Consider the following 20,461-nt stretch of genomic DNA (forward strand, 5'->3'; position numbering starts at 1 on the left):
TTCTAGAACATTTTAAATGCTGTCAAATATCTAATGAAACGCGAGGAAAAGAACCAATAGATATACTGCAAACACTGAAAGCGTAGGAAATTTTAGGTTCGCACTACATACCTTAAATCCATAACACATCATTGCTCAAGATTGCCACTAACCTACTATACAAAATCTGCACCTTGAGGGGCAAAATTGGTGCATAAACACTGTAAATATGAAGGAAAAATATTCTCAGAATTGGCCATTCGTAAGTTACCCCATAAAATTTTCCCTGCACCAGCTGATTATTAGTGGCTGCATATACAAAACATTCCAGTCCACACCAAAATACTCGTATCATGGTTGCAAATGTTATGTTGCATTTCTGAGCACCCTGTTAAATATTGTATTTTGTACCAATTCTTTAGCAGACGGCCGCCGCACTGGATCTGGGTCTACCATTGCCTGACAGAATTGGCAAAAACAACAGAAAATCAACCATGTTGCAAACTCCTTGTAACTAAAAACCAGCTTCGAAATTTATCTTAAAAAATGAATGGCAAGTTTCTTCTAGAACAGGCATTTGTCTGTTGGATGATAAAGAAAGTATGCGAGACCAACTTAAGCATACTAATATTTACAGTCAAACTATGACCTGTAGTTGCTTATATCATCTATAGCAGAATAGAGATGCAGATCAACGATGTTCAACCTATTAATCTTCTAACTACAATTTTACTTTCACTTGTTATCCTAAGTTGCTTTCCACACCCTCCCAAGATGAGTGAGAACATTATTTCCTTGGTTATAAAGAACTCAAGCAGAACTAGGGACAAAAGAACATTTTGCACCTTGAGTAAGTTCTGAAATTGCAATGAATGACCAGGAAGGAGTGGCAATTTTCCCTCTTTAAGATTCAGAAACTGAGATCGTGATTCTGGCAAAGGTGACCCTCTAATAAGCTCATAAATAGCAGCTCCCAAGGAGAATATGTCAACCTTGTCAAGATAATCATATTTTTCGTTCAATATTTCTTGAGGCATATAGCGCGCATCACCCTCTTCAATTGGCAGGCTCTTATCGGTGAGAGTTGCACATCCAAAATCACCAAGCTTATAAACACCATTCTTTACATAAATATTATCAGGTTTGACATCTAGGTGAGCAATTCCTCTTTCATGTATAAACTGCAATGCCTTTGCCACCTGTGCAAATCAGGCATCAAAAATGACATAATAATGGTACAGGAAAATTCATATTTAAGATGTTGAGATCGATTGAAGAGTATAGAGCACCAAGTTCAGAAAAATTAAAATAAAAGATTGCATTTCATCTTTGCTTTTAGCATTGTATAATGTTTCATATGAAGAACAAATCTGAACTCCAAATTACAAACAGGATAACCCTCAAAATCTAGAATTCTTCACAAAGTTCAATGATAAAGCTTATTTCCATGCTAAGCATGGGTGCCTTCCAATATTTCACTTAACATTACAATATTTCAAATCTGTCTATCAGTGAATGAAATGCACCGCACACAAGAAATAAGTAGCTTATAGGTAAAATATCACCATCCAAAACAGATGGATATTTTAAAGTAAAGGATAAAAGAGTTGACTTAGGAGCATTCAATCGTATCTACTGCTATATCTTTTTTAGAGGAAAAGATATAGCAGTAGACGTATCTTCTGAGTCCTATTCTTCAAAAAGCATTCTAGATTAGTGGTCTTATTCATGTTCTTTTTGCAAAAGAAAATAAATTTAATCAACACTGTTCTATGTGGTCAGTCTAGTTATGACTTCAGGTACTGCATGTGCAACATGTTATATAGCTATAATATATTTTCAACTGTGAGGTTGGCGTACAAAATGGTACTGAAAGAAGATAACCTGATACAAGGCTAGCAACACTTCTTGCTCAGCTAATAATTGAGAAGATTTAGTCATAGATAAGCTGTGATCACAGAGCTCCATCTGAATGTAGAGTTGCTCATTTTCAAACCAAGAAGAATAGTATCCAACTATATTTTCATGGGACCCTACAAAGGCAAGATGGTGAAACTAATTAGTAAAATATTAAGAAATCCAAAAAAGTGATGCAAAATATATACATACCTACAGCAGCCAAAGCTTGAACTTCCATTAAAGCTTTCCTCCTGCAACGTGCAACATTATTGCGTAAGCACATCACTCGACAAAAAGATAGAAGCATGTAAATGCATATAGTAGCCACCTTTCGGTGTCTTGATGCAACTGGCGTGTGCTATGCTTCACAGCATACAAGCAGCCGTCAATTCTCCTCAGGACTTTGAAAACCCGACTAAAGTTCCCTGCACCAATTTGCTGGAAATGGGAAGCAAATAAATAAACAAATAACAAGTTACATAATGACCATAAACTTGACAATTAATAATTATAATGATTTTGCAGAGTTATAATTCTTGCAACATGTAAAGGTACCTCAATCTCATGAAAATCAGTGTGATACCGTGAAAGTCCATCTCCACCAGTAAGTGCAGGGAAGAAACCTGCAGATTTCAACGTTATGCGATTAAAACTTCAAGATAAAGAATCGTTGCTAGCCTATTGCCAGCTCGATACCCGCCTCCAAAAAAGGGGAAATTGATGGAAAAGCTTTCAAATACATCTTAGAATAAGCTTATAAAACAAGCACTGTACCTGCACATTTTGATCTTCGATTGCCAAAAGGATCCAAATCCATTTCCGAAGCACCCATCAAATATGGATTTTTAATGCAAGGAGGGGGCATAACCCGACAGCGTAATGCAACCGCGGATTGAGAAACATAACTATGAATCTTCTTTGCTCCAGACACTGATGTTTTATCTAACTTTACTTCATCTGTTTCTATATCGAAAGTATCATTTGCAAGTTCTACCACTTGTTGATGACCAGACAAGCTAGGACTCAGAGGATTTAACAAGATACAATCTGCCAAAAGCATAGATGTCCAGTTACAAAGATGCACCATACTTTTCCAAAAGAGAGGAAATTTAAGAAGAAAAGGGAGGCACTACTTTGTAGCCACTAAAAATGTTCCTATCAGCAAAATAATGGAAATTCATGAAGTGGTAATCATTTCTTGTAAACATATCCATTACATGTTAGGAAGTACCAAAATGCCTTGATGTTCATTTTCCTCGAACCAGGATTTAACTGACATTAAGACCCTAGTCTGGATGGCTTAATTGAACTCGTTAAACATGTTCATCGAAATGCATTCCGATAATGATATTCATTCAATACACCAGGGGGTATGCTGACATCCATTTCAGATAAGTTTCTCTCCAATCTCATGGTCTCTATAAAAAAATCCAAATTCTTGAAAGTTTTATAATTTAAATTGAAGTCAAGTTCACATTTCCAAATTCCAATGCACACTACCATTTGCCACAATAAACCGTCACCCTACCCTGATATTCTGCTCACTGAACATCTTAACTAGTAATGTACGATGGTTACCATTATACAACTTGCCTCACACTACTCATACTAAATAACTCGCGTAAACATTCCAATTTGTGGACAATTTCAGTTCTAAATGCCTCAAAAATTCCTACATGAACATCTTAAGTCATGGATGCAGCCATCTCAAGCTCCATAACTATAGCAAACAAATCACATGCTTGTAGAAAACACCCATGTTTAGTCTAACAACACCATTCAGTGGATGTAACTCAAAAAATTCCCGTGATTCTATCAGTATATGCAAGTCAATTTTAGCTTAATATATCATCTAAGAACAATAAACCAGCAAAAAGGAATCACCAAATGCTGCAACAACTGATCTTACCTGGCCGACGCCTCTTACTTTTCACTGTATTCAGCTTGTCCGGGGACATTGGGCAAGGAACGTTTTCCTGTGGATAAAAAAGTGAAAAGCATTCAATTTAGAGTTTAGACACCGATTCTTTAGCAGAAACTAAGCAACAAATCCCTTATTTCCGTCACCTTGTTGCAATCGAAACCGTTCAGTACATTTTGATTATCCGGGGTGATATAGTCCGGAGTGCTGCATTCCGGGACAACCCAAACCATTAAAAACGTAAGAAAACTGTTTGTAACATTTAAATATGCAATAAAAAAATCATCAGATAACCAACAAAGAACAAAAATACCTAAAATCACATAGTTCAATCCGATTCGCTTCACTCCAACACAAGATTAATAGAAAAACACGCAACAGTTTTTTTTTTCTCTCGCTCTCCGACGATAACACGAAACGACCTCCAAATTGCAAATTAAAGCCCTAAAAAATATAAAAGTTTTGATTCGCAAGTAAGAAAAATTGATATACCAGAAGAAATCTTGGCTGAGAATGAAATCTCGGTCGTCTGCATCGGCATCGGCATCGGCACCGGCACCTGACAAGGACGGAAGATTCACATCGGCGGCATCTTGTCCTAGAAGATTGTGGAAGAAAGAGGGGGTGGATAAGGAGGAAGAGGCGGAAGAAGAGGATTGGTGGTGCAGCTGAAAGGGAACCAGAGAGGCCTGGCCTAGCTGAACCTGATGCAACTGCCTCGCCAGAGTGCCCTTCATTTCTCTCCTCCTCTTTAGGGCTTTCGTCTTCATCAACCTCTCTCTCTCTCTCTCTCTCTCTCTGGTCTGCTCTAAAATTCTAAATACTTTAGAATTGAAGCATGTCGCTTCGATTTTTGGAAAATGCTTTTTTGGGAAAAATATGGTGGGGGGAAGCATATAATTCAAATTGCGCGGGAAGGAGTCTGGATTCCGTGCAACCGGGACTACGTGGAAAGAGACTTGACCTTTGGATTTGTTTTTCTGCACCGTTGAATGAAATACTTCGAGTTAATCCAACGGTTATTTTGGTCCTGCACATTTTGACAACAAATAATGGCTGGACGTGCGACTCCGTGCTGTGGAAGCTTTTCTCGATTCGGTGGGAATAAAAAGTTAGTGCGCTTTAATAAATAAATAAATTATATGAGCGATCGATGGGTTTATTTGTCTTTTTACTTTTTCTTCTTTACTATTGGTAATGGTGAGCAGCTTGTCTGGTCAAAGTTGAAACCATGATTACGTTTATTTGGACTTTTATGAGTTTTGTTTTTTATGTTCTTTTTTTTTACATAGATTTTTTTAATATTTTTAAATATTTTTAAAAAACAAAAAAAAAAATTATAACATTATTTAAAAACATTTCATTAATTACGAAGTAAAAGAAATTAGTCTTCCCATTTGAGCTAATAAAAAAATATTAATCATTAAAAAACACTTTGTGATTAAGGAAATGTTTTATAATAATATTGTGATTTTTTTTTATTTTTAAAATATTTAAAAGTGTTAAAAAAATCTATATAAAAAAAAAAACACATAAAGGGCCCAACAGTGGCTCAAGCATTATCTTTTGAGTTAATATATTTATTGAATTTTGAAAAATGAGAGGAAAAAAGAATAAAAATATTATAAAATTAAAGAGAAATAACATTTGCAATTCTAAAATGTGTAAGACCTTACAAACTCTATTTAAAAAAATTTGATAAATTTGAGATTACAAATAAAAAAAAATATTTTTTTAATATTAAACTGTACCTTTTTTTCAAATAGAGTGTGTGTGCTCTTTAAGATTGTATCTAACATTACTCTTATATTTTGTTTAGAAGTTAGTAAAAGTTATAATTATTAAATAATGTTTAGATAAAAAAGTTTAAAATTTGAAATAAAAATGTGTTTTACGTTTTAGTGATATTTGAGAATGAAATATCTAAAAATGTCTAAGAATACCTATGTTCCCAAATTAGCCCTTAATTAGAACATTAAAATTTAATGTGTTGTATTTCAAATATTAACAAATAATTTTATATTTAAATGGTTTGTATAAAAGTTTCTCGTTTGTTTTTAAGAAATTTTTTAACTCATCTCATCTCATCTCATTTAATCATTACACATTTTTCAAATTTCTATACAAAATAAAATAAACAATTCAACTTTTTCAAATCTCAAAATAAAAATAATATTAAAAATATATATTATAACAATATTTTATTTATTTTTAATTTTTAATTTTAATGTCAAAAAATCTCATCTCATCTCATCTCTAAAAATAAACAAGGTCTAAAGTTTAAACTGTACCGATATAATTAGAATTGATAAATTCAAGATCGAGGGAATCGAACATTAGACGAAGAAAACGATTGACTACAAATTTGTTATAATTTTATATTTAATGGATAGTAGTTTTTTTAAATTAAAATTAATTATTAATGATGTAATATATTTGTTTTAATTGATTATAAAATGAGTTGTACTTAAATGTATACGAGTACTCTTTAAAAAAATCTATTTATCATTCAAACTTATATTACATTATCATCATTTCAATATGTGGTATTAAATAATAGATTTATAAGTGAAATATAATAAATAATTTTTAATCACCTAATGCCATATCATAAAATGATGAAAGTTGGAATGATGAGTAGCATTACTCTTTTATGAAAATATGTACCCTCCGGTTAATCTCTTCTCAAATCAAATGTGTGAAAATTAAATTTTCTAAATTTAAGGTATTTTTTATAGAATTAGTCTACATACAATTTCTAAATAGAAATTGTTCATGCAAGCTCGTACAGTTATGTTTAAAAAAATAATGATTATAATAATATCCTTTTTAAAATGATATTTTTTCTCATTTTATTCTCATTTATCAATAGAATTACACATGCAATCCCTTACTCAAGATTGTAAATAAAATTTCTCATTTTCTATAATAACTCATAATCATATTTCTGTACGTGCCCATTTGAAACAATTTTCTTGATTTTATGCTTTTGTACATTGATTGGAAGAATTGAGCACTAGAATTGGTTTTTCTACGTGCATATGTAAAATTACATCTTTTATATATTGATTTTACATATCAAAAAAAATTCACAGATTATATTATGCATATTCGAGCCAAATAATAATAAAATATTATTACTTTATTATTTTACTATTATTTATTTTTCTTTTTTTGTATAGTTTACAATTAACACCGCTGTAAATTCTATCACTTAGCACCCATTAAAATTTTTTTCCTAAAATTCTATCAGTTGGTGGAAATAGAAAGATAAGGGGGAGGAAAGAGAAAGAAGTAATAAAATAAGATTTAGAGAGTGAACAGTGTATCTTCAAATCTATAGAAACATTGTTCACAACAATTTAAATTTTTGGATATGTATAATCCAATATAATCCAATTTAAGGTCATATTATGCAAATATGTAGATGCATAATCCAAGTGCTCTAAGGTCCCCCGTTTGAATATTTAAAATATTCCATTATATATGTTAATAATAATGAGATAGTTTGAATTAAGATATTTTATTGAGTTTTAGAAAATTAAAGATAAAATTTGAATAAAAATACTATAAAGTTAAAAGATTTTGAATTTTATTTTTGAATATTATCTTTGTTCTGAAATTTGAAAAAGTAGTATTATTTTTTATATTTTGTTTGGGAGCTTGAGAAAGTTGAAATATTTAGATAATAATTAGATGAGAAAATTTAAAATTTAAAATTGAAAAATGTTTGAGTTTGAGTGATATTTAAGAATAAGATAAGATGGGTTATCAAACGAGGTCTGAGGCTCGTAGTGTGTTTTTTAAATTTTGTAAATATGTACATACGGCTTGTGGGCCTATGATCAAATCTTTGAATTATATGTTGGACATGATTTGCTGAGAGAATTTTCAACAGAAAGTATGTTTAACTTCAATCTCGGTTCTTACAAATCGTAGCGAAAGTATGACATAAATGTTTATTGAGTAATGTTAGATATAGTCATGGGTTGTACAAGCACCCCACACTCATTTTGAAAAAAAAATGGGGTCAATCATTAAAAAATTATTATTTTTCATGTGAGTTTCTTATTTATTCACTTTTTTCAAAATGAGTGTGTAGTATTTGCGCACTCTATAACTATAAATATCATTTCTCATGTTTCCCTGAGTAGGTTTTGGTGGAAATTTCATGCTTCTTCAAACTCATCCATAACGAAGTAATGATTTATTTGATTAGTCTTTTGAAGATAGCTAGAATTAAGTAGGGGTGGGCAATGGGGCATCGCCCCCACCACCACTGCCCAATTTGCATCCACCACCCCAACCTCGCCTACAAGGAAAATACTCAGTTGGGGTGGTAGGTGGTCTGGGCCACCTTGGGTTGAGCTTAAGCCCAACCCAGTTATATATATATATATATATATATATATATATATATATACACACACATACATATACAAATAAATTCATTACCAAAACAACGTGTTTTTTTTCTCCCTGGGGGGGCAACCCTACCCTCCTCGTGGTGGGCAATGAACGGAGGGGCAGACGACATCCTCTTCTTCTCATCCTCCTCCACCTCTCCAGCCCTCAGTGTGCGGGGGCAAATTCCGGGGGAGCAACCCTACCCTCCGCCTATGTGGGGGCAAGGTGCCAAAAGGGGCCACCCTCGCAACACCCCTAGAATTAGGATTGTGCATTTTTTCTATAAGTCTGATTCCGGCCAACCACCCTTTCAGATTCTACCTCCGACAGAGTCAAAAAGTCAGAATTTGGAGTTTCATTAAAAAAATTAGTCAGAGTTGGATTTGATATCAGCTTTGAACTCTGACCAATTTTTTTAAAGAAAGTTGTTTACTTTGATAGGTCAAAACTAGGCTTTTCTTCTTCCCAATACCTGCTAGGCCATTTTTCAAAACAGTCCAAATTATCTTCACAATGTCACTTTTCAACTATTGCTGAAATTATCTTCCTAATGTTTCCTTGGGGCTTGGCACTAGTTGTGGAGAAAAAGAACCAATAAGTCAAAATTACATGAATCGAGAAGGTGAAAAACACCTTCATTTGGGAGAAAAAGAACAGTGTGACAAATCCTTACCGATGGTTTATGTGGTTGTCCAAGAAGCAAGGTGCGGCGTGGCGCAGCGAGAGTAATGTGGCCACAATTGCTCTCCCTCTTGGAATGTTGGTCGCAGCTCTTGTTGCTCTAGTTCGAGACTCAACCTTTTTTATTCTTGTGTTTTTGGTTGGAAAATCTCAAGTTAGTGGCAAAGTTTTTTATTTTGATGCGAGAACCTCCAACCCCTAGTGGTGGTCGATGGTGGCAGAATGAGAGTATTGATTAATCACAGAGGAGAGAGGAAGTGACAGTAAACGGATTTGGGTCTTACCATCGATGTCCTCTGGGTTTCATGGTGGTGGTTCCGACGAGATGAGTCTCGGTTTGGTTGGGTGCGACTCTAGTTTTGGTGTATGCCAAGGGTTGAGAGTGAATATTGTGTAAAATAGTTGAGAGGGAATTTCTAAGATTTTTGGGATGAAAGTGGAAGGTTTAGAAAATGGTTGACGACGACTCTAAGGCAGCCCAACTCTAACTTCGAGGCTCTAATCGGAGTTGGAATTGAAGCTCAACTTAAGATCTGACTTTGGTCAGAGTCAGAGGTCGGAGTTGTACGAGTCGGAGCGTAGCCGTAACTAGAATTATCAGATCCCAAGAAACATTTAGATCCCGTTTGGATACAGAAACAGTTTGATTTAATCTCATCTCATCATTACAACATTTTCAAATTTTCACACAAAATATAATAAATAATTCAATTTTTTCAAATCTCAAGATAATAATAATATTAAAAAATAAAATAATATTCTAAGAATATTTTATTTAACTTTTAATTTTTATCTAAAACCATCTCATCTCATCTCATTATCTAAACGGGGCCTTGTTGGTTTTACAATTGGTGACAATTTATTGAGACTTTATGGAGGGGCATATATCTCCCAATTAGGATTGTGCCTAATTCACCTTACAGAGTTCCATGAACGCAATACCACGAGCCCAACAAATGAGAAATAAGGAGATATATCATACAACCACGTAGAGATATCACTAATAAATCCAAACCAATTGCTGGTTAACGATGTAACCTGGGGTTCTCGGACCTCCCTAAAAAGGATAAGTATTGGAGATACTCACCCAAAGTGATATTTCCTTCCAAGATTGTTGTCTATCCAAGGCCTGATATTCGACATATTGAAATCATCGGAGAAGATCATGCAATTGTACGATCTCTATTGGTTAAGTAAGGGCCTATATAAATGGTAATGATAGATGATTTGAGGTAACTTTCATGACCCTAGAGATTTTATATCTTTCCATTCTAAATACTGACTTGGTATCAGAGGTGTTCTTAACACACAGAGCCCCTATCCTTCTTTTGATACAGGTTGGTTGAGAATGTCAGTGGTGATGTGAAACACATCCTTAACACTTTAATTTATGATGTGCAATTAAATGCATATGCAATTTTTATCGATATCAATCTGATGCATAGAAAGGAGGAAAGATGGCAGAACTGGAATATCACAACTTTTTGAAGATAGCAAAAGTCTCATGATACTTGGTACACAAAACTTATGTTGGGTACATAAATTATCTGGTACCTTATCATTTTTGTCCCTAGGTTTAGGATACAACAAATTTATAAGTGTTAATGATGGTATTGGTCCGAAAGTTAAGAAAACAACATATCTCTACCTTACTAGTAAAGAGTTGTGGTATTGTCTTGTAATTTGAGATGATTCACTCATCAAATCCGATTGTCAAGAATTTCAACCAATAGTTATAATATTGTTCTTAGATAATTAAAATTGAAAAAATTTGCTTAAGTTTTAGGATCATTGTTAAGGACCTGTTTCATGCCTCGTTGTGCTCCATTGGTCACCTGAGGCGGGGAAGCTTGATGGGCCCAGATTACCAAGAAGGAGTCAAGCTCTCGGAGAGAAGAAAAAAAGGATTCGTTGATTGGTACTTGCAAATGGCTTTCATACCTATCTCAGTGGAATCCTGCATTCCCAATGTCTAGTGTGTCCCCCTAGTGATGGATTGGGTGTCGTCGCATTTAATGCGGCGGCTCTTATCAGGGCGTCTCACCCCTTCGTCGGGGCTTCTCCTGAGAGTGGCGTCCAATTGCATTTAATGCAGTGTTCCCTGTCGAAAGGGCTCTTGACCCACCCAAACCCTTGTGTTTGGGGACAGCGTCATGTCACATTTAATGTGGCATTCCATCTATATCTAATCATTAGACGTGGGGTGGTCGGGGATGCGCTTGAACAGGGTGTGCCTTGTCCTTTTCCCTCCTGGTTTGGGCCTTCTTCTTACCCTGACCCTTTTGATACCAGGCCTTTCTTTTGGTAATCGGGCTGGGCCGAGCTAACCAATGGACGATTGTATCCTTCCAATCATGATATTAAGGGCATATTTGGACACTTGGATATTTTTATATATTATCAAAAATTTTTATAATTGCCTTCTCAATTATCATTCAAATACAAAACACTTCTCAATTTCAAAATTTGAACTTTTTCATCTTACTTAATTATTATCCAAACATAAAATCCAATACAACTTTCTAACTTCTAAATAAAACACAAAAAATAATACAACTTTTTTTAATTTCAAAATAAAAATTATATTAAAAAATTAAATTTAAACATTTTTTTAACTCTGTAATACATTTATTTAATTTTTTTCTCTCATTTAACAAAATCCAATAAAATATTTATTGACAAACTATTCTAAACGAGTCCTAAATAGTTGTCCTGTCACGCCGCGCGGTTGACTCGGATTAGATCCGCGGCATGGTGTTTTACTTTTGTCTGTTTCACTATTTTTTGGCTGGGCCGGACCGAAGTGTATGCCGTATGAGCTTTTAAACATGGGCTGGGTCTTTAACGGAGCATCGTTCTGCTTTCTTTAGATCAGAAAGTTGAACAAGACCGCAATTTCTCGTTGTCGTAGACTCGTAGCTTTGGCTGGCATGTGTGAAGTTTTAACTCCCGAGATCCCCTATTCTCTCTCTCTCTCTCTCTCTCTCTCTCATGGCCACCCTCTCTACCTTCCCATCCCCGCCCTGGCCTAACCCTAACCCTAATCCAAACCCTAATTTTGTCACTCAAGAGGAACAGTCTATTCCCCTCGACTCTCAGAACGATTCGGCCATATCTTTCCGATCAATTGATTACCAATCTATTGGATCCCATGGCGACGAACCTGACGAACATGACCACGATCAGAACGCTAACCCTAACATCTACAAGGCGTTTCCGGAGCCATATGATCCGCCAACGCTTGAACCCCATGGCCATGGCCGTAACGAGCAGCCTAATCCTAACATCCCCAAGCCGCATGATCCACCGACCCTGCTCCACCTGTCGTTCAACCAGGACCAGGGGTGCTTCGCCGTGGGTACTGACTGCGGGTTCCGGATTTTCAACTGCGATCCGTTTCGCGAGATCTTCCGCCGGGACTTCGACGACGGGGGGATCTCCGGAGTAGAGATGCTCTTTCGGTGCAACATCCTGGCTCTCGTCGGCGGGGGACCCCACCCTCAGTACCCATCAAGCAAGGTCATGATTTGGGATGACCACCAGGGCCGCTGCATCGGCGAGCTCTCTTTTCGCTCCGACGTCCGCTCCGTACGGCTGCGCCGCGACAGGATCGTCGTCGTACTGGAGCAGAAGGTCTACGTGTACAACTTTACCGACTTGAAGTTGCTCCACCAAATTGAGACCATCTCGAACCCTAAGGGCCTCTGCTCGGTATCCCAACTGGCGGCGTCGCTGGTCCTGGTCTGCCCCGGGTTGCAGAAAGGACAAGTTCGGGTCGAGCACTATGCTTCGAAGAGAACCAAGTTTATCATGGCGCACGACTCGAGGATTGCCTGCTTCGCGCTCACGCCGGACGGGCAGTTGCTCGCTACGGCGAGCTCCAAGGGCACTCTGGTCCGGGTTTTCAATAGCATCGACGGAACACTTCTTCAAGAGGTATTTGATTGTTTATTACAAATCCGAAAGATTGAATCTATATTTTATTACTAATTGATGTGAAATTTGGAGTTTATGTGCAATTCATGACTTGATACTTATTCGGTGACTGGAAATTCCTATAGGCACTTCCTGTGAATGGAGTGATTGGCTTACTTCACTGTTTAGAATGAACGTATGTTATGCCGTGTAAAACGCCGTCGAGTTTAGGGTTACTTGCAAGGGGCACGGTTGAAGGCTAGTGACTAGGGACGAACCATAGACTTCGATTGAAGTTCCCCATAGGCAGTAATGGAACAATGGCCGATTACTTCACATGTTGAATCTCTTGTTGTGTTAAATTGTCGATTTGAAATAATGGGTATCGTCGATTTCATACCTTCTTTCATTTGAGACTTGCACTAAAGAATGTGATATACTGATTACTGAGATTCTGTTCGTGTCGGATCTTGCAAGTAAATTCAAATTTGTTGCCGATAATTTTTTACTTAAGATTCATAACGCTTCAAAATAAATGCAGCTGTAGAAGCAACATTATCCTCTACAGTGTATTAGGACAATTTTCCTTGATTATGATAGTTACAAACATCTGATGAGCGGCACTGATATGAGTGAGTGGCAAGGCAAGAGAGGATGTAGTTAGGTAAATGATATTTTTGAGAAGAGGATGCTTGTGTTGAAGTTGTATCAAGGGAATTAATTCATTTTTAAAAATCCAATCACAATAATTACTTACAGATATTTTTTTATCAAATAAAGCAAAATACTGATTAGTGGTGCCTTCGTTTTTTCCACTTCAGAATAATTGTGGTTGTGAATTTTCTAACTTAAGCTTACTGGGTATTTAAGCCTAAGTGACATTTCTTAGTATCAAATCATGTGATTTTCTAGATTCCTGGATTACTTGTAGCTTGGTAGTTTTGGACACCTCTTTGCTTAATTCGGTCCTTAGGTTATCTTAATCAACTGCCTTAACTACGTCCATTAAGGAATAATGTGGAATGCTACCGATCCAAAAAAAAACAAAGTAATAATGTGGTATGTTGGGTTGTCACCTTTGCCATCTTTATTTTTGTTCCTCCTTGAAGGCCGAGGAGGTTGTCTGGTAAAAGTCTAAATACATAATTTCCATTGCAATCTCTTTCATATTGGTTCTGATATGTTATTATGCAGTTCAAAACGTTTCAGATACATTGTGAAATTAACTGGACATTGCATGTAGGTTAGGAGGGGTGCAGATAGAGCAGAGATCTACAGCTTAGCATTCTCTTCAACAGCCCAGTGGTTGGCAGTCTCAAGTGACAAGGGAACCGTCCACATTTTTAACCTTAAGGTTAATCCTGGATCACCTGGGATTGAGAAGTCACGATATGCATCTGATTCTAATCTTGCTGTTACACAATCAAGCTCATCTCTCTCTTTCATTAAGGGTATACTACCTCTTTTTTTATTTCTTTAATTTTATATAACTTTTTTACCTATAAGACAAAAATATATATTTTGTTGTCTACAAGTGAAGTTTTGTTTCGGAATGTCCATGCTGATATTAAAAAAATAAATAAATTGTGCTGGGTGTTTGAGGAAACTAACATATTCAACAAAGGGGAGCTAAATAATGGATAATGTAATTCATGATGACTTGGTCAATCAAATAGAATGCAATGTAAAAGAACTGAGAATGCTCCTATTTTCATGATGCGTCCAGATATGCTCTTTTGTATACTGAGGGGATAGAATGAAGGTGCTTTGTTTTACAAGGGAATTTGTGATATACTAGAATTGTTGAGTATGTCACCTCTTTTCAATCTGTTGTGATATTTTTCTTCCAGATGCTTTATAATGATGACTACCAAATTCAATTGAGGTCAATGGGCGGGTCAAAAAGAAAAATTGAGGTCAATGGGTCTTATGCTAGGCATATCTGAAATAACTGAAGTTAGTCTCGTGGAACTTGAGACTTTTATTAATAGAGGCCGAAATTAACTTGATGTTATAAAGAGTTCTACACACTCTTTAGATGAGACTTCTATTTTTTCTTTCCCCATCCAATTGCTCTAAAGGCTAGATATGTTGTTACTTCTTTTTAAAGAGACAATGTATTTGTCCTATAATATTGTAATATCACACATTACTTATGTAAAAAAAATATTGTACTATCACATATTAAAGTTAACTACATTGGTACTGTTGGGGCCTTTTTTTAAAAGCTCATTTTACGTTGTTGCCTGTAATTATTGCTTGTTTGGAGAAATCGATACACTGGCAGGTGAACTGATTAGCTGACCTGCCACATGTGAAAGAGCTTAGGCAATGGCAAATGTATAATCTTCTTGTTTGCTACCAATGAAGTATGTTTGTCTCCTTTTTTAGGTTCTGGGTCTAAATAACCTTTGCACTTGCAGGAGTGTTGCCAAAGTATTTTAGCTCAGAGTGGTCGGTTGCACAGTTCCGCTTGCCTGAGGGTTCTCATTACATTGTTGCTTTTGGTCACCAAAAAAATACAGTGGTAATTCTTGGCATGGATGGAAGGTAAGACTAATGTATATAAAGCACGACTCCTTGTTCAATTTAGGAAAGCCATTTATAATGCTAGTGTGCACCAATAGAACTATTATTATTCCCCCCTCCCTCCCTAATTCGCCATGTATGATGTTACTGCTTATTTGCGCACGCGCACACACAGGGAAGCGGACTACCATATGGGGGGGGGGGGGTCTTGATTACTACACCATTTAATCGTGCAATTTTCATAGCCATTCATCCCTTATAATGTACTATAGTAAACAAGTTCATTGTTAGGCACTGTGGAGGTCTTCACATAATGCTACATCACAATAGTCAATGTATTTTAAGAAAATACTCCATCTTTTAATTGTATATATATATTTCTAATTAACAGAATACTCCATCTTATAAGCTGCTGCTCATTAGATAGCTGGAATTAGGTGTAAATTCATATTTCTTTGAAATTGTCTTGACGATTTTTGGCAAAGATGACTAAAATGAGCTGTTCAATAATCTCAACATCCAGTTTAATATGCTATTAACTTTTTATATGCAGCTTCTATCGCTGTCAATTTGACCCGGCCATGGGAGGAGAGATGACGCAGCTGGAATATCACAACTTTCTGAAGCCAGAAGAAGCTTTCTGATGCCACGTGTACATATTATCTCGTTGCTACATATTATATTCTTTTGTTAACTTTGGTTCTTTTCTTTCCTTGATATAGGATTAATATGGGTAATCACGTTGTAAATATATGAGTAGTATCAATTATGCTACTGGCCTTCCAAAAGAAACAAGTGAAAAATGACTGTAATTAACCTTCTGTATCTGTTCATCACAAAATGTAAGATGCAAGTGCTGGACGCGTATGCATCAGATTCTTCAATCTCAGTTGTCTGTGATGCTTGAGCATGAGATGTATTCAAGGTATTTCTTTCTTTGTCATGTGCAGGTTCTTCTTCATAACACCTGGCTCTAAAGTTGAGAAAGTGGGCAAGACCTATCGGTGTGGACTTCAGAGTTCAATCAACTCTGTCGCGCCATCTATGTGCATTCTCAATGGCTTATTCATAATACAAAAAAATATAAATTATTTAAAGAATTGTTCAGAAAATGAGTTCCATCCGATTGTGTAAAAGAACATGTAAAATATAAATTGTTACAGTAATCCAGTACTGTTCATCTTTCAAACAATTTTTTTATTATTTATATTTTATTTACTCCCTCATTTACTTTTACTTTTATATTTCATTTGTTTTTTTTGTTCATCATTTAAAAAAAACCTCTATTTTATTTATTTATTTTTTAAATATCTTGGAAATATTATTTATCTAATGTTTTCATATTTTAATTTTAATTTTAGTTTTTATTTGGCTTATATATTTTTATTTTGTGTATATGATTGAATTATATTACATTGTATATAATAATGTATTGCAAATAAAAAAACATATGGATATTACAAATTTATTGGTAGAAAGGAAATGCTTAAAAAGAATAAAAAAAAAATTTTCAGTGATATGAAGAAAAAATAGATAAGATGAGATATGATATGTTGTAAAAGTTAATATGTAAAATAAAAAAATTGAAGTTTGGTGATTTATTTTAAAGGATAAGATAAAAGAACTATTGTGAATGTCCTCAGATAGGAAATTAACTCTTGAGATTCCTGACACATCTATCTCTCATGACATTTAATTTTAAAATTTAAACAAAAATATGAACAAATCTAAATACTAATATTATCGATAGATTTAAATGAATTCACTAATTTCGGAAAGAGAAATTATATTTATAGTCATAAAGTGTATAAGTATTGTGAATTTTTTATATAAAAAAAATGAATAATTATGAGATTTATATAAAAAAAAATTATTTTTTAAATGGTTCTTAATGCCATATTTACAATAAAATAAAATAAAAAAGTTATAAAAAAGTTTTACATCACACATCCATCTATCTAACATTAAATTTTTCATTTTTATCATTCTATTTAAACACATATACATTAAGCTTTGAGATTAAAAAAAGGATGATAAATCACATATGAATTAGATGAAAGTGAATGGCGTAAACTTTCATGTATAATTTCTCAAATAAGAATGCAATGAATAACTTTAAAACAGATCGCTTCGAGACTCGTACAAAGTAATTGTAGGGAAGTTTTCTTTTCCTCCACAAAAAAATCCGTGTGACCCTGCGAACATTGCGAGTTGAGTCTCAGAACCAAATTAAAAGACGAACCAGGTCACTTGGGATTGTCTGCTGCCATATGTCAACAACTTGTACCGATCAGATAATCACTATTTATTTTTTTAATCAATCATGCATGTAAAAATAGGGGGAAAATACCAGAAATGTCGAAGCAATGTGGTTGAAAATGTGGTTGAAGTAATCTGCTTGCCACGTACCATGCAATAGAACATTATAGAGTCGAAGTGAGGCTCAGTCTAACTCCATAATATACGGACCCGGATCAAAACTCTCCTGATCATATAGCCCCCTGTTCCTTGGTATATATATATCTCCTCTCTTCTTATTTCTCGATCACAAAACACCATCCACAATCATGGCGGCCATCAAAGTACATGGAACCCCTTTCTCAACAGCTTCGGCTCGAGTTCTGGCTACCCTTTATGAGAAAGAGGTTGAATTTGAGTTTGTTCCGGTAGACATGAAAGCTGGGGAACATAAGAAGGAGTCCTTCCTGTCCATCAATGTAAGGAAAAGGAAGCTATTAATGTTACTCGATCAACGGTTTGAATGAATTGTAATCTCTTCTATAATTCTGCTGAATCTAATTTATTGTTGTGAATGCAGCCGTTTGGTCAAGTTCCAGGCTTTGAACATGGAGATCTAAAACTCTTTGGTAAAGTTCATGATGTGCAACCGGCAGATATTACCTAATACTTTTAGTGCATGAATGCAATTAGTGTGATTGTCACGATTGGACCCTTTTTTACTGCAGAATCAAGGGCAATTACAAAGTACGTTGCCAACGAGTATGCTGAGAAGGGAACCGACTTGGTATGCGGAGACTCAAAGAAGAAAGCAATCATAGGGTTGTGGATGGAGGTGGAGGCCCACCAATTTGACCCGGTAACTTCGAAGCTTACCTGGGAGCTGGCAGTCAAGCCAATGTATGGCATGGCTACAGATAAAGCAGTTGTGGAGGAGAACGAAGCTAAGCTGGCTAAGGTCCTTGATGTCTATGAGAGTCGACTGGCTAAGTCGAAGTACCTGGGATGTGAAAGCTTCACCTTGGTAGATCTGCACCACCTGCCCAATATACATTACTTGATGGGCACTGAGATTAAGAAGCTCTTTGATTCCCGCCCCCATGTCAGTGCGTGGATAGCCGATATCACAGCGAGGCCAGCTTGGTCGAAGGTCCTTGCCATGCAAAAGCAACAGTAAGGAGTAAACTGTTGTTATGGTGCTCTAGGGTGTCATTTGAACTCAATAAGTATGTGTTTCAGTCTCCCAGCTTGTTCAGTGTTTGGACTTCTGTATCGGGTCGTTCTCTCTATGAGTTGTTACTTGTATTTTCCATTCAGTTTTCAAATTGAAGGGCTCCAAGTTTATGCAGTATTCCGTTGTTTTTCAATGGTTATTCTTGCACGGCTAACTGCAAAGATTAAAAAGAAAAATTAACTTAAATATTTGATCCTCTTTTAAGTGAAATTCTTGTCTCATCATGCATATGATAATTACTAGTAGTCATCTATCATCACGTCGCTAGATGAAGTTGTTAGCAGTAATAATCAACTTGGCCAAAAATCTGTTAGCAGGAGGGCTGGAGGGGCGCCCACGTGGGCTGACCCCCTCCCTTCATGCTTATGGTAATGGCATACGTTACATGGCTGTTTTAATTGCAGCTTGCAATGTCTGCAAATTGATTGCAGTGTAATGGCTACCTTGAGGCTTGCCATGTGTAGATGGACTATAAATAGTTCCCCTCAGTTTGGTTTTGGGACCATCTGATATATACAAAAACCCCATCTCTTTTTGTCTCTCTTGAAAAAATATTTAGGCTGTAAATTTGTTAAGTATTACTCTAATTTTATATTACGTAGTACACTTCGCCATTAAAAAAAAACGTTTAGAATTTGTCAGCCTAGAGAAACTTTTGGAGCAATTTTATAAGCTGAGTTTGAAGTGTTTTTCTGCTGTATTTTCTTACATTCTGAATTTCGAAAAAAAAAAAAAAAGAAATTTGTTAATAGAATTGTCAATAGTTTAATTTCACCTTTATTTCTTGAACAATGTTGTTAATAAGTATCATATTTATCTCTTATTATGTTAAAAAATTCTATGTACAGTATTTTTGCTAAGTTATATTTATTATTTAAGTGGCATGACCCTATGAATAAAGGTACAAGTAAAATTTATTCCCAAACTTATGTATTTGAAGGAGGCCTAAATTGCCTATGATAACTTATTTTTATAATTAAGTCAGCCTTTGCCAAGGGATTCATCGTCCGAGTTCGTATGGGTACCCTAGCCTCGTTTGCACACCCATCTTTCCTCCCACCTTTATTACAGCATCCCCCTCTTTGCCCTCCACCCATTGGAACTTAATCCCTATGGAGCCTGGAGGGAGATTCATCTCCCGACGTCGACCGGTAAACCACACAGAAAATGCACTGAACTGGACCCCCTCCCAGCCCACCACAACTTCCAGACTCACTCTTAGTGGGGAAATTTAGTTCTCACACACCTTTAAACAAACATATGGTGAGAACACTCATCGTTTTTAGCCACGTCCGGAGGACTCGGACAATATTTGTCCGTTTCAAAGGTAAGATAAAGAAGATGGAGTACCATATTTTCGATGTGACTCGAATCAAAATCAAACCAATCGGCCTCCACACGGCTAAAAGTAGCCTCTACCTCCGGCGTCTCCGATGTTTCTCTGCGATGAGGATGGACTAACTCATGGGGAGTCAGCTATAATAATGTTATTATAATCACCCCCACAATTTATTTAATTATTTTAATATCCTACTAATTACTAATGTTTGCAAATAAACTCCTCCAAGATGTGACTATTGCTAATACGGTGCTTTAGTTAATTGTCATAACGCCCGATTACATCCAATCCCTGATTAATCGTGTGCTAATCTTCAGCG

General features: G+C 35.7%; 3 protein-coding genes across 4 annotated transcripts; 2 read left to right on the forward strand and 1 right to left on the reverse strand.

Moving 5' to 3' along the window:
- Positions 1–45: 45 nt before the first annotated feature.
- LOC109002253 (wee1-like protein kinase) lies at positions 46–4,658 on the reverse strand. The gene is made up of 10 exons (XM_018979917.2): positions 4,292–4,658; positions 3,946–4,006; positions 3,788–3,854; positions 2,653–2,925; positions 2,434–2,501; positions 2,207–2,316; positions 2,089–2,129; positions 1,864–2,012; positions 825–1,178; positions 46–438 (listed from the first exon to the last, which is right to left on the reverse strand). The coding sequence occupies exons 1-10, from the start codon at positions 4,567–4,569 to the stop codon at positions 346–348; spliced, it is 1,494 nt and encodes a 497-aa protein (XP_018835462.1). The 5' UTR covers positions 4,570–4,658; the 3' UTR covers positions 46–345.
- Positions 4,659–11,722: 7,064 nt separating this feature from the next.
- Positions 11,723–16,575, forward strand: LOC109002255 (autophagy-related protein 18a-like). 2 transcript variants are annotated; one of them, XM_035695788.1, is made up of 5 exons: positions 11,781–12,823; positions 14,046–14,253; positions 15,226–15,352; positions 15,885–15,983; positions 16,282–16,575. In XM_035695788.1, exons 1-4 carry the CDS (start codon positions 11,879–11,881, stop codon positions 15,973–15,975), a joined length of 1,371 nt encoding a protein of 456 aa, XP_035551681.1. In that variant the 5' UTR covers positions 11,781–11,878; the 3' UTR covers positions 15,976–15,983; positions 16,282–16,575. The 2 variants fall into 2 exon arrangements, with proteins under 2 accessions (XP_018835463.1, XP_035551681.1); XM_018979918.2 differs by lacking the exon at positions 16,282–16,575 and having other exon boundaries at positions 11,723–12,823; positions 15,885–16,274.
- A 1,093-nt stretch (positions 16,576–17,668) lies between these two features.
- LOC109002256 (glutathione S-transferase-like) lies at positions 17,669–18,920 on the forward strand. Its single transcript, XM_018979919.2, has 3 exons — positions 17,669–18,048; positions 18,150–18,198; positions 18,298–18,920. Exons 1-3 carry the CDS (start codon positions 17,899–17,901, stop codon positions 18,744–18,746), a joined length of 648 nt encoding a protein of 215 aa, XP_018835464.1. The 5' UTR covers positions 17,669–17,898; the 3' UTR covers positions 18,747–18,920.
- The last annotated feature ends 1,541 nt before the right edge of the window (positions 18,921–20,461 follow it).

The sequence above is a fragment of the Juglans regia genome, chromosome 11, assembly GCF_001411555.2.
Source record: "Juglans regia cultivar Chandler chromosome 11, Walnut 2.0, whole genome shotgun sequence".
Taxonomy (NCBI): domain Eukaryota; kingdom Viridiplantae; phylum Streptophyta; class Magnoliopsida; order Fagales; family Juglandaceae; genus Juglans; species Juglans regia.